General features: G+C 33.2%; 1 protein-coding gene across 7 annotated transcripts in view; it reads right to left on the reverse strand.

The window, feature by feature from the left end:
- Positions 1–13,806, reverse strand: part of PSPC1 (paraspeckle component 1) — an 89,799-nt gene that overhangs the window by 53,425 nt on the left and 22,568 nt on the right. For all 7 annotated transcript variants that reach the window (XR_012125722.1, XR_012125736.1, XR_012125731.1 and 4 more), the window contains exons 5-6: positions 8,338–8,422; positions 1,568–1,673 (exon numbers count right to left, since the gene is read on the reverse strand). Coding sequence is in view for 2 of the 7 variants with exons in the window: in XM_017656937.3 (XP_017512426.1) it covers positions 1,568–1,673; positions 8,338–8,422 (191 nt within the window). In the remaining 5 variants the exon portion in view is untranslated. The remainder of the gene's footprint in view (positions 1–1,567; positions 1,674–8,337; positions 8,423–13,806) is intronic.

A 13,806-nucleotide genomic window follows, 5' to 3' on the forward strand; every position in this document is an offset into this window, starting at 1 on the left:
CCTGACAAATTTTTGAAATTCCATTCTTTAGTAACATCATAAAATATCTTCACATTGATAAATCCAGCAAATTATGTTCAAATGTAACAACCAAAAACACCTAAAACCAAATTTAAAACATGTCATAAGCAAGTGCTATTTATCCAAGGAAAAGAGAATTACAAACTAATACTAGAAATTATTCCCCCCAAAATTACAATGTTTCAAAAACCTCAACTAATTTGGTAATAGAATTTAAAAATCAATTAAGTTAAACTTAAAAGAATGACATAATAATAAATTTTTCTAATTAACTGTATTTAAATGCCACGATTGCCATTCAAACGATACTTACTTGATGGAAGGTAAGCTAGAAGTTTCTTATTGCTATATAATTTAGGATTTACTTTACTGTATTTGTACTCTTTAATAAAAAAAAAGTTTAAAATTTTTCTAAGGACAAAGCAATGGGATAGCCAGGTCAGGGAAAAAGGGACCATACCTTGAATTAATAGTTTTAGCTTTAGAAACTTATTAAAGAACCATAGCTTTTTAACAGCTAGAGAAAAAAATAACTAGAAAGTATTTCACAGAATGAGCTGTTAAGCTGTCATTCATCTAAGGTAGACAATCAGACTCTTTGTTAATTACCATGAAGCACTTGTACTGTGGATTTTAACATATTTGAGGTATCCTTGTTTGCCCTACCATTTTGCTTCCCCAAAACAAAAACCTGAGTCAGATCAAGTCTTTGGAAGTAACTCCAGTTTAGGAGAAATTCAGGCATAAAGAACTTAAAAATCACTGCTAAGATAGATCAGCAGATCCAGAATGAGAGATACTCTATACAATGAAGATGTTTCTTAAGGAAAAATTTTAAAAAGAAGAAAAGAAAACCTACAGACTAAAGAACACATTTATCAGCCAATTTGAAGAAACCAACTGTATTAAAAAACATACAGACACACACTCTCTCTCTCTCTTTTATAAAACCTGGACAATTTTGGGCTTTTACTAGTTAATATTAAGAACTGACAGCTTTTAAGATATGATAAAGACAATTTTAAAGAGGGTCCTTTTCTTTTGCATATACGTATTGAAATACTTATGAATGAAATCATACAAGGGGATTTCATACAAAATAATTCAGGAATGTGGTATACATAAAGCTAAAAAAGTTCAGCCATATGTTGATAATTGCTATGATTGGGTGATGAGCACATACTAGTCTACTTTTGTATATGTCTAAAATCTTCCAAAATTACTAATTTTTAATATCAGTAAATGGTGAAAATCAATGAAGTAGAAATGATGGATTTATCAAGATTTCTAATTTAGTAGCATATATTAAAAAAAGATGAAGTGGAGAAAAGTTTACATCCCTTTCATAACACATGAATATTATCCCTAGAAACTAACTTTAATTTACTTCCTGTAAGGGGTTAAGAAAATCATTAGTTTAATATAAACAAACATGAAATTCAGAAAATTTAGGAATGACTATACAAAACAGTACATCTAAGGAATTCTAAATATACATTGTCCATCTGACAATACAAAATCATTTATCTAGTATTTTTTTACTTACATTTTCCATATAGTTTGGCTTAAAGCCCTCTTGCTGTCGCCTCAGCTCCTCCTGTTCTCTGTGTCGGATCATTTCTTCCTCGCGACGACGATGCTCTTCTTCATGTCTGAAAGATTTTTAAATAAGAATTTCAGCATGGTTGACATGTAAGCCATAATTGGGTATGTTATTTCAAACAAAACAAAATCATTTATTCAAGTTACATTATGCTAAATCTGTGAAAAATGACTGTCTTAGTAAATTTACCTTCCTCCTCCTATTTTGCTCTAAGTCTTTAAATAAACCGAAGAAATAAAGAAACTTAGCTAGGGTAAAAAAAAAACATGTAACTAAGATAGTGATAAGCTTACAGTCAAGAAACTAAGAGTCCAAAAGCTCAAACATGTACTCTATTACTGTATAAAAAGAAAAGCCTGGGATCTATCACTAGCATAGCAGAGTACTTAAAGACACTCAGAACCTACCTTGAAAGAAACCACTGCAAAGTACTACACTGTCAAGACAAAAATTCTTGTGTAGAAGAAAGTAAAACCCCCTCTCCCCATCCCATCAACACATTGAGGGAATTCCCTACAGCAGGTGTAAGCCTACTATTTGTTTCTGTAAAGTACAGTTTTGTAGGACAATCATTTCTTTACTGTCCATGGCTACTTTCAAGCTACAGCGGTCAAATAGTTGAGACAGGGACCATATGACCTGCAAAAGCCCAGAACTTCATTATCTAACCTTTTCATAGAAAAAGTATGCCACCTCTACCCTAGAGGCATATTCAACCATGCCAAAAGAAAAAGAGAATTGAACTATACGTATGTGCAGAACTACTATTTTAGTAGTTACAATTAAGAGGGAAAGCCTACAAAATAATTTTGACATACAGGCTCACATTATATTGGCATTTAAATCAATGCAATTCAAATATTTACACCCTCCACTCAAAAACAAGAAAGCACTTTTAACTGAGGACTTTATAAACATGCTGATGCCCACTAAATAGGTCTCATTTTCCAGGCTGCTCTTATAAGCCCCTTTTGTAGAAAGGTGTAATACTATAATTTCAAGATAGTTTGTCGTCGTTTATTATACAACAGTCATCCTAAACACAAGTCCAACAAATGAATGAAATGGTGACATCTCCCACAGCCAGCAGAAAAAACTGGCTGTTAGGACTGTATGTCACACCACAAGGCAACAAATCAAGCAAAATCTGGACTACTGAGACTTTTCTCTAGGTCCCCAATATACAACCCTGTTCAAGTAAACTGATTACTCAACTAAACTGGTTAATCCATTTCTTGGACATTGACACACTCATAAATTTTAGTTTAAGAAAATAATTTTCATATTCATATACTACTAAAAATATACACAGGTACAGGTTAGAAATTCCCTTATTCAAAACCCCCAAAGCCACATGTGTTTAGAAACTGAGTTTTCCCAATTTTAAAAAGGGTCAATATCCACATTAATATTTTTACAATAAGATGAACATTCACATTGTATGGCACTAATAAAGGTTTGACACAGCCACAATGTAAGTATTGGTCACTTTTTGCCATCAAATAGGCTCATGTCAGATTCTGCCACTGAATGATACATGAAAAAGCTTTTGATTTTCAAATCATTTTTGGTTTTCAAAACTGCAAAAATGATCTTGAGGGCCAACTTGTAACACAAATTTTTAGATGTTCAAGTCCATTTCAAATAAACTAAACAGAAATATTTGTGCAAGTATGCAAGGATGTATGTATATACAACTATACACTGTGGCATTAATTAAAGACAAAACATTGAGGGCAAAACCAATTATGAATAGGGGACAATTATGGTTCACTGATGCCAAGAAACACAATTGTTACAAAGAGGTAGATTAGCATTTACTGACACGAATGTCTAAAATACCACTGTCAGAAAATGGGCAAGTAAAAGAACAGCATTCCTATTATAGCTTTTAAAAATCATCTGATGAAAAGGGTATGAAAAAGTTTTTATCACACAGGGAATAATAATCTGGGTAACAGGAGCATTACCCTTTTAATTTTATATACATGTGCATCACGTAAGTTTTGTTTTAAGCATGTATTGCCATAACATTTTTAATAAAACCAAATAAAATATTTCGAACTAAACTGAATATATACTTCTCCCATTGTAGAAGCACTTTTCTGATAATAATGTGAGAAGAGATTTACAAATTAGGAGAAAAAATATAGTGAAAAGGTAAAATCATTTTAAACATTTGTTATTTTCTCTTCCCATTCCTTCGTCTATAAATTCCAGAATTTCTTACTTTATTTTGAACTGAACTGTGCTCGTACTACACTGACAACTCCATAATCCAAATGTACACACACAGACAGCATACAGGAACATCCCCTATTGTACACACGTTTGCATTTAATTTTTTCTATTCCACAAAATGCTTTCCTGATCATCCTTGTATTTGTATTTAATGTCTCTTTAGGTCAAGGATAACTTCTTAGGTCATATTCACAAATGAACTAGTAAGTAAGAAAGTGTGACAAATTTTAACATTCTTCATGTTATATAATCAATTGGAACCTGATTAAAGCTCAATTTTACAATTTATTTTCATTTGAAGCATACTAATTATTTTCAGGTCTCTTGTATTTTGAAAAACTGAGGCTCTAGGCACTAAGCTATGGTATCAGCAACAGATTAACAACATCCAGTCATTCTCTGTTACCGTTCAGCACTATGCCTGTCACACCTATTGCAGTTCTCAACATACCATAAGATCTTTATAATATGTCCAATGACATAATAAGGGAAAGAAGGGGTAAATAGATAGGTGAGTGAGTATGAGGGTGGTAAGAGAAGGAAGAAAGGAATAAATGAACAACTAAGTGGTCAAGCCACAGCTCAAACCAGCTCATCCTGGTCTTTCTTCTTCACTGCTACAGTCTCTGAAGAAGTGTGACACACAAAAAATAAAATAGTTTAATTGCATCACTGAAAGAAAAACCACAAATTTGTATCTTCCAAATTAATTTATCTCAAAATGTGCGTTCTTAAGCCAATCTTTTCAATCTTCCAACTAAGGTGTAAGAAAAATAAAGTGCAAACCATCTGGCTTGTTGACAATTAAATCTGTTTTATATGGTAGCAGCCTCAGTCAGATAAATTTCTTCAGCCTAACAGCTATAGTTTTATTTGCTTTGTCTTGAAAGTACAGGATATATTTAAAGATTATTAGTACTAAACTTCTAAACATACTATTTTTCCTTTCCTTGACAGATGATGTAAAACTACTCAATTTTAAGACAAGTTGTTCACATTTCTTTACTCAAGATTCTTAGTTATTTTTAAAAAAAACTCCCCAACCATCAGGCACAGGGTAAGATTGTAAACAGATCTGTCACTGCCTGTATTTGCCAGAATATAGCCAAACATAAAGGTTACCCAGCAAATTATAACCTAATTGTTCAGGTATTTTTACTGTTGGTACATAGTTAACTTAATTTCAAGTTGAATCTGGTATGCTTCTACATACTAAAAAAAACCTCAATGAAAAATTACCACGTGCACAGAATACTTATGCCAAGCAAACCAATATTTCACCTATTATGAGACCAGATAACCTATTAAAAATTCTTATTAAGTACTCCAAACTGTTTCTATATACTTTACTTTCTTTTTAATAATCTGATCATTCCGACTAATGTCTGCCTCTCTCCTGCATTACCATAAGTTCCATAGTGGCAGAGCTTGTCTCTGTTGTTCCCCAATGAATCCCCAATACCTACAGTACTTATTTTTTCCCCCAATTTTAAACACACAGAAAAGTTGCAAAAATAGAACAGAATCCCTATATATCCCTTATGCAGCATCCCCTAATATTAAAATCTTAACCATGATACAATTACGAAAATGAGGAATTAACACTGGCTACACTTAAACCATGGATCTTACTCAGATTTCACGTTTCCTTGCTAATGTCTTTCTTCTGTTCCAGGACCCTATCCAGAATCCCATCTTTTATTTAATTATTATTTCTCCTTAGTTTTCTCCAGTCTGTATCATTATTTCTTGATCTTTCATGAATGTGACACTTTTAAAAAGAACTGAGTATTCTGCAGAATGTCCCTCAATTCTGGTTTGTCTTAAATCTTCTGAAATTTGTAAACTTAGCACCAGATTATAAATTCACGGCAAGAAAACCATGACATTACAGCCTTAGTGTACCATACCAAGGGCTTCCTGGTGTCAGCATCTTACTACAGGTGATATGAACTGCTTAACACTTTGGTCTGCTGCGTTTCTTTAAATTCTTTCACTTTAAATTTACTACTTTTCTTTCTGTACCTAATACAAATCTGAAGCTCTGCCAATCCCACTTCTCAAGTTTCTATGCAACAACTAGCATCCACTAGTTAAGTGTTGTACTTGCCCATTGATAATATTCTCTCATTCCTTCCATATTTTAACTGGAATTCTCTGTAAGGAAAAATTGTCCATTCTCCTCTATTTATTTGTTTACTTCTATCACTATGGATTTACTTTATTCTACAGCTTAAAAACCTAATACTATTATTTTTTATTTTGTTCCTGAAATTGTTTCAACTTTGGCCATCAGGAGCGCCTTCAGTTTGGCTCCTGTGTTCTTTCAATATGCTCCATCCTTCTTTGAATACTTTTTTACTCTCTGGCACAAACTATTCCAGACTCATCTTGGACTTTTCAGTATTAGAGTCAAGCACTTCAAAACACCTTTGTTCCTTTTATTGAAAGTGATATTTAGAAACATAAATCTGGGCACTAGATGTGTTCACTGTTACTGAAGCATCCCTGCTTCCAGGTATAGGGCTATGAAATACATATATGAACCCACACATATACACATACCTATATTTATCTATCTACCCATCTAAATTAAATACCACTGAGTTCATAGTGGTAGCTTGGATTCCACTCCAACACCAAAAGATTCCTTTTATTTTAGCCTTTCTCCTTTCTTTCCCTAACATAAGAAAACTGGTCTCATCACCTATTTTTACTAATTTGTTCATTTAAAAGAGTATATATAATAAAGGCCTGATCAAAGATGGGGAACAAAGTATACACACAAAATATTACTGCCATTATTATCAGAATCACTAACCTATATTCTTGTTTTTAAGAAACACATTTACCCTCTGGATTACAGAACATATATATTGTTCTTCCTGTCACTAACCTATGTATTCTAGTCAAGATACTATTTGCCAAAGTTACCAAGGTGCCTTATTTTCATTCCTGCCCCCTTTCAGTATGATACGGTTATCCATTTGTAATACAGTTAGATTCATTTGCTATATTTTTATAACCTATTTTGGGTTCTCCCACACTGTTTGGTTTTAATTATTTATTTTTTTCAGCATGTGATGGGTAAAGTACTAATTCTGAAGGCCTAGATGTCAAGTATACATATAAGAGAAGAAAGCTGGATTTAGACAGGTTTTTATGTTGGGGAAGAGGTGGTATCCTTTTCTTTTTAAAAGCAGAAATACCTGAATGCTTTACACAAAAAAGAAAGAAGTTGAAAAAGTTCCCTTGTATAAGGAGTTGAGGTGGAAAGCTGTATACAATAGGGGTCCTCAAACTTTAGGATGCATCATAATCACCTACAGAATTTATGAAAGCACAGGTGGCTGGGTTTCCACCCCAACAGTTTCTGATTTATTCTTAGGAGAAAGAGGTTTGGAGACCTTCTAATAATTCCCCTGCTAAGAATGCTGATGCTGCCTGTCCAAACACCATAATTTGAGAATAAGTAGGTTAGAGTAAAATCATAGTAGTTCTAAGACAAAGGGGAGGGGGGTAGGGGAGGAGGGGGGCAGAGGAGGAGAAGGGGAGAAGGGAAGGAGGGACCAAGGGAGGAAGGAAGAAAGAGGAGGAGAAGGAAAGATACAGATAGAATCAGGTACAAAGTTGTAAAAAGTACATTAAAACACATTGAATACTACCTATCTCCAGACTGTGAAGACACTTCACACTCAATTCAGTTTTTCACTTTCTTCTCTATTTTTTATTTGCCATGGATACCTTACTTCCTACCACAAGCACTTACTATTTTTATAGTATTTTCAAAGACAAAATTTAAGTTTAATCTATCATAGCTTTGGTTCATAACATTTCATAATTATGAGTTTTTAAAACTTTTAAGAATAAACTCATTATATTTCACAATTAAATATTACCAAGTACAAAGGAAGTTGTTAATTTTTGTTTATACATCTTGGATCAACCAGTCTCCAAACTTCCTTACCTAACATACAAGATTTTAATCTGACCATCATAGCTGCCTCTTACATACTGAGATTTTAAATCCTTTCATGACAGATTCCACTTTCAGAAAGCTTTTTAAACAAATTATCAGAAGCACAAAGATGCATAAAGATATTTATGGTAGTGTAACATGCATGAAAAATTTTAAACTAATAGCAATTCAAACATATCCATCTCTGGGAAAAAGATCCAGTAAATCATAGTGTGTTTTTAACAATACATTCCATGCCATAATGTCTAAGCCCCTTAGGTAAATTCATAGTGTATGCAATCCAAGCACGCATAACCAGCTAAAAAAATCCTAACAATAAAGAATTATGCTAGTTTGTGGAGTAATTCCCTAAGTGTAATAAAAAATGAACAATTTTATTTCTGTGTTTTCTAACTTGTACTACTTGTTTATAATAGGCAGTGGGGAGTTTTACTAATAATACACAATGAAAACTACACATATTCACATATATGTTACAATTATGTTCTTTTACCTTAGCTGTATTTGCTTCCTTTTTTGCAGCTCTTGGTTTCTGAGTTCTTCCAAGCGTCTGAGTTCTTCCTGACGTCTCATTAGATCTATAAAATATTGATTATACATTAGTATTTTTAGCTTCCCTTTTTCTATTTTTATATCAATAAGCATTTATATTCTCTAGTACCGACAATATATTTGGTAACTTATTCATACTAATGCAGCTAGCTTCTCGTTTATTTTGTCATGTTATAATATGACATTATAAACTGTGTAGTTTATCAGACAGAATTCCTTTCCAGGCCTATTTCCTCATGTGTATGAAGAGAATAATAAAAATTCATTGTAATGTTAAGAAATTAAAATCCACAGTAACTGTTTACACAGGGCCTAAAACATACAAAAACAGAATAAATGGTAGTTATATTTTCATTTCCATCCTTTTGAACAAACTACAGTATTTTTCAGCAGCAGACGCAAAGCCTAAAATGATGCCTTGAGAGACATCAGCAGAGCACATAGGAACCAGACCAGAAAAAGAACAGGAATAATGAGATAAGACACATAAACCCAAAGACCATCCCTCCCAATACAATTAGCCTAAGATTCCTCCTTCGTAAGTCAATGTCTTATGAAGGTGGGCAATGAGAGAATTCTTGAAAGGGAAAAAGAGTGACCTGAACAAGATCGTTTTAAACAAGACAAACATTCACACTATCATCGTATCTTTGCCGACTCCTCAAGAACAAAACTTGAGTGGGAGAGACCTAGCAAAAACTAAAAATATATAATCTACTTATATTCCTAAAAGGAAATGCTTCAATAGGCCAAACAATGAAAAGTATCCTACTAACAGATTAATTATCTAAGAAAGTCAATCCACTATATCCTGTAATGATTTTATCATGGTTTTATAGGATAGCTGCTCTTAAATCCTGGAGTTCCTACTGTGTAATAACAACAAATGTAAAAATATGCATTACATTTTCTTCCACGAAAATAAGAACATGAATGCTTGTTTTCTGACAACTGGATCCTCTCCCTTTAAGATGTGTCAGGGGAGAAGCTGCTTTAACCAGATCTGTGTCCTCACCTGTAACAGTGCTATAATAATTAGCTCACAGGATCTGACTTCATATTATCAGATAAGCACAATATCTGATACCAAGTAGGAGTATTATCAACTTGAAATAAGACTACCATTTTACATTTACTAAATTATTTCTTTTAAGTTACCAATATCCAAAGTTCCTAAAGTTTCACTAAAGCTTATGTATTCGTACACTGTTATGATAACATTCTTCTGGGGGAAAAAAATTACCAAAAAAATATATAATTAGAGGTGTTATCCTTTAATCTTAAATCACACACACATAGGGGTTTTACTTTAAAATAATAATCCGAATACATCCATAGACTTGCCAACATCACTGTAACTAATTACTAGACCAAATAACATTTTTAAATGCTTACCTAACAAATTTAGTGTTAACATAAAATTTATCTATGATTTCAATACACTATAAATATGGGTACACAGCAAAAGGGAATAGAGGGAAACACAAATTTAAAACTAATTTGCTAGATTATAACAAAGTGTTTCAATGTAATATCCTCAAGTTGAAATTTCAAATTGCAAATTTTCAAATAGAAAAATTGAATGTTCTCTAACAAGTCTACTTCCAGAAATTTAAGTTTCAATTACAGACTGAAAGGGCATCTAGTCCCAAGAAAAAGTTGAAATATTTACAGATACATCTTGAGTACAGAAAGAATGATGGGACGATGTAATAAGTATGATAGTATGTTAACAAAATCTAAGTAGTGAACCCCTTAAAAGTATTTCAGAATTTACTTGAAGAAAACAAACTCCCTGATTCAAAAAGACATATGCATCCCTGTGTATCAGAGCACTTTTTGCAATAGCCAAGATATGGAAGCAACCTAAGTGTCCATCAGTAGATGAATGGATAAAGATGTGGTACATACACAAAAATGGAATATTATTCAGCCATAAAAATAAAAAAAATCCTGCCATTTGCGACAACATGGATGGATCTAGAGAGTATTATGCTAGAGAAAGGAAAATACCAAATGATTTCACTTAGTTGTGGAGTATATAAACAAAGCAAAACAGAAGGAACAAATTAGCAACAGACTCACAGACACCAAGAAAGGAGTAGCAGTTACCGGAGTGGGGGAGTGGGGGAGGGTAGGAGTGGGGGAGAGTGGGAAGGGTAGGAGGGGAGGGAGAAGGGGATTAAGGGGCACAATAATTCTCAATTACAATACAGGTTGGTCACAGGGACGGTAGTACAGCATGGAGAATACAGTTAATGATTCTGTAACATCTTACTATGTTGATGGATAGTGACTCCACTGAAGGGGGTTGAGGACTTGATAATATGGGTGAATGTTGAACCACTGTGTTGTGTATTTGAAACCCAACATAAGATTGTATATCAAGGATACTTTAATTTTAAAAAAACCAAAACAGAAGGAACAAAATAGCAGTAGACTCATAGACACTGAGAAGGGACTAGTGGTTACCAAGGGGAAAGGGTTGTGGGGGAAGGGGGAAGGGGCTAAAGGGACACAATAATTGGCAATCACAATGTAAGTTGATAACGGAGGGTAGTACAGCATGGAGAATAGTTAATGATTCCGTAACACCTTACTACATTGATAGATAGTGACTGCACTAGAAGGGGTGAGTATTTAATAATATGGATGACTGTTTAACCATTGTGTTGTATATTTGAAACCAACATAAGATTGTGTATCAATGACACTTTAATAAAAAAAAAAAGTCTTTCAATTTTTTTAATGCTTAACATTTCTCATAACAAAGTTCTGGTGGGGAAACATAGCCTAATACTAGACTTCAACAATCAAGAATTCACATGAAAGCCTGATAAAAGGATCATGACACTTAGAAGGGGGAAAAGAATTCTTGCTTATCTCAAGACTTCCCCACAAAAATATTCAATGTTAAAAGACAATGAAACATGCTATCAAGCATATAAGAAAGGCAGGGAGGAAAAGACCCATGAATTTTATACCATTCAAGCACCAGTTTTTTTGTTTTATTGATATCGTTTATGTACATTACTTGAGCAACATTATGGTTACTAGACTCCCCTTATTATCAAGTCCCCCCAACATACCCCATTACAGTCACTGTCCAACAGCATAGTAAGACGCTATAGAATCATTAGTTGTCTTCTCTATATATACTGCCTTTCCCGTGCCCCCTCATACTACATTATGTGTGTTAATCATAATGCCCCTTTTTCCCCCTTCCGACACATCCTCCCCAGTCCCTTTCTCTTTGGTAAATGGTAGTCCATTCTTGGGTTCTGTGAGTCTGGAAGCAACAGTTTTAAAGTACAGAGATGACAGTTATCTTTAGAACATCTAAGAACTCAAGGAATATTGGTTCTATGAACCCTACTTAAAGAAATCATGAGAACAAACATAGACCATCAAGAAAACAGAAAAGTCATGAATCTATTTAAAACAGGAGTAAAATTTAAACACTATGAGAATTATGGTTAAAGAACATTAAGTAGAAATGAAAATAGGATATCAAAGAGATTATCTGCACCCCCATTTTCACTGCAGCATTATTCGCAATACCCGAGATACAGAAACAATCTAAGTGTCTGGCAATGGACTAATGGATAAAGATGTAGTGTGTATATGTATACTTACATACATTGTGGTGTATATACACACACATAGAGGAATATTATTCAGCCATGAGAAAAGGAAACCCTGGTGTTTGCAAGAACATGGATGGCATGTGAGGGAATTATGCTCAGTGGAATAAGACAAAGACAAAAAAACAGCATGTATCACTTACACACAGAAGTTAAAAAAAAAAAAGTCAAACACAGAAACAATAGAAAAGTGGCTGCCAGGAGCTGGGACATGGGAGAAATAGAGAGAGGCTGTTAAAATGGTATAAACTTTCAGATAAAAATAAACAGTGTTAGTTATATGTGTTAACACTGTATTTTATAACTGAAAGTCACTGAGAATGAAACTTACATACTCTCACCAAAAAAAGTTTTACACCTTAAAAAACTAAAAACAAAGTAATAGGGTGAATGTAGTAACCACATATTGCTCATGTGAAACCTTCATAAGATTGTATATCAATGATACCTTAATAAAAAATAAAACAAAAAAAATATTAAGTCAATGACATAAATCCAGAAAAATCAGAAGCAAAATAAATACTGACAAGAAAAGCAAAGGAGGAGCCAAACATGCCTCTTTTTTGTTCTTTTTCCTTTGGTAATAAGGAATCAACTGGTATTATTTAAAGGAAATAAATATACTTTTATTACTTGACTTACCAGTACAAAGGCATACATAAAGAATGATAATGTAATCAAGTAAAATGCAACGGTGGAAAAGGAAAAGAGTAATAGCCAGATGCACTGCAGAGCCAGTGTCATTCTATTGAGGGTTACATAACTATAATAACAAAGGTAACATAAAAAAATAACCACAAAGAAAATTCAGGAAGTGCCCCCTATACTGATGATCAAAAATAGATGGAGAAGGGAAAAAAAGTAACGTGTAGTAGTAAGTGTAATGGGATTTGGCTCTAGAAAGGACTAAATAAACAATAAAGTATAAATGAAGCAATTATTAAAAGATACTGGTGGTATTCAATCAGAATCAATATTTATAAAAATTTACTAAGATACATGCATAAATATTCTTTGCAGCAGTTACTAATAAACTGGAAAGAGAACTAGACATCAATCAATAGAGAATGAGCTAAGCTAACTATAGCCACTTAATGGATTATCACAGACATTAAAAAAAGATGCAGATTTATATGTAATCTATATTTATGTACTTATGCAGGAAATAAAATAGCCAAGTGCAGAAAAAAAATAGGTGGATTTTTCTGGGTTCTAAATACACATCTACTGTCATTCAAGATTTTTCATTAAATGATACAAAAGAAACTGTTAAAATGCAGAAGAAACAGTGATTCCTACAAGAAAACAGAAAGTGGAGGCAGGGGAAAGGACACTTTCTGTATTGTCTTGAGCTTTTTAGTTCATAACAGATCGGATATAGAGCCCTGCATTTCTGCAGAAAGACAGAACTAATAACACCTAAAGTCACTTTCTTACTTGAACACACACTTAAGAAATGCTGAATGAAATATAAAATTGTAGAAGAGACAAAACTGCAAAGTTTAAAAGAAAATTTTAACACTGAAACAAATTTATCTCCTGCAGACTTTTGCTGGAATACATGATGTGCTTCAGCAGAAGTAAACAGAAGCAAGTGGTAGAACACATTTAGCAATGTGCTTTTCTAATATTATAAATTAAAATATTAACAGGATTACGAATAAACAAAAAGCAATGAAATAAAAAAAAGCTCATGGGAACTTTACAAAACTGTTTCAAAAGCCAAAATGCCCTAAGGAGTTGAGATGAGACAGTTTTCTAAGTGT

The sequence above is a fragment of the Manis javanica genome, chromosome 1 (assembly GCF_040802235.1).
Source record: "Manis javanica isolate MJ-LG chromosome 1, MJ_LKY, whole genome shotgun sequence".
NCBI lineage: Eukaryota > Metazoa > Chordata > Mammalia > Pholidota > Manidae > Manis > Manis javanica.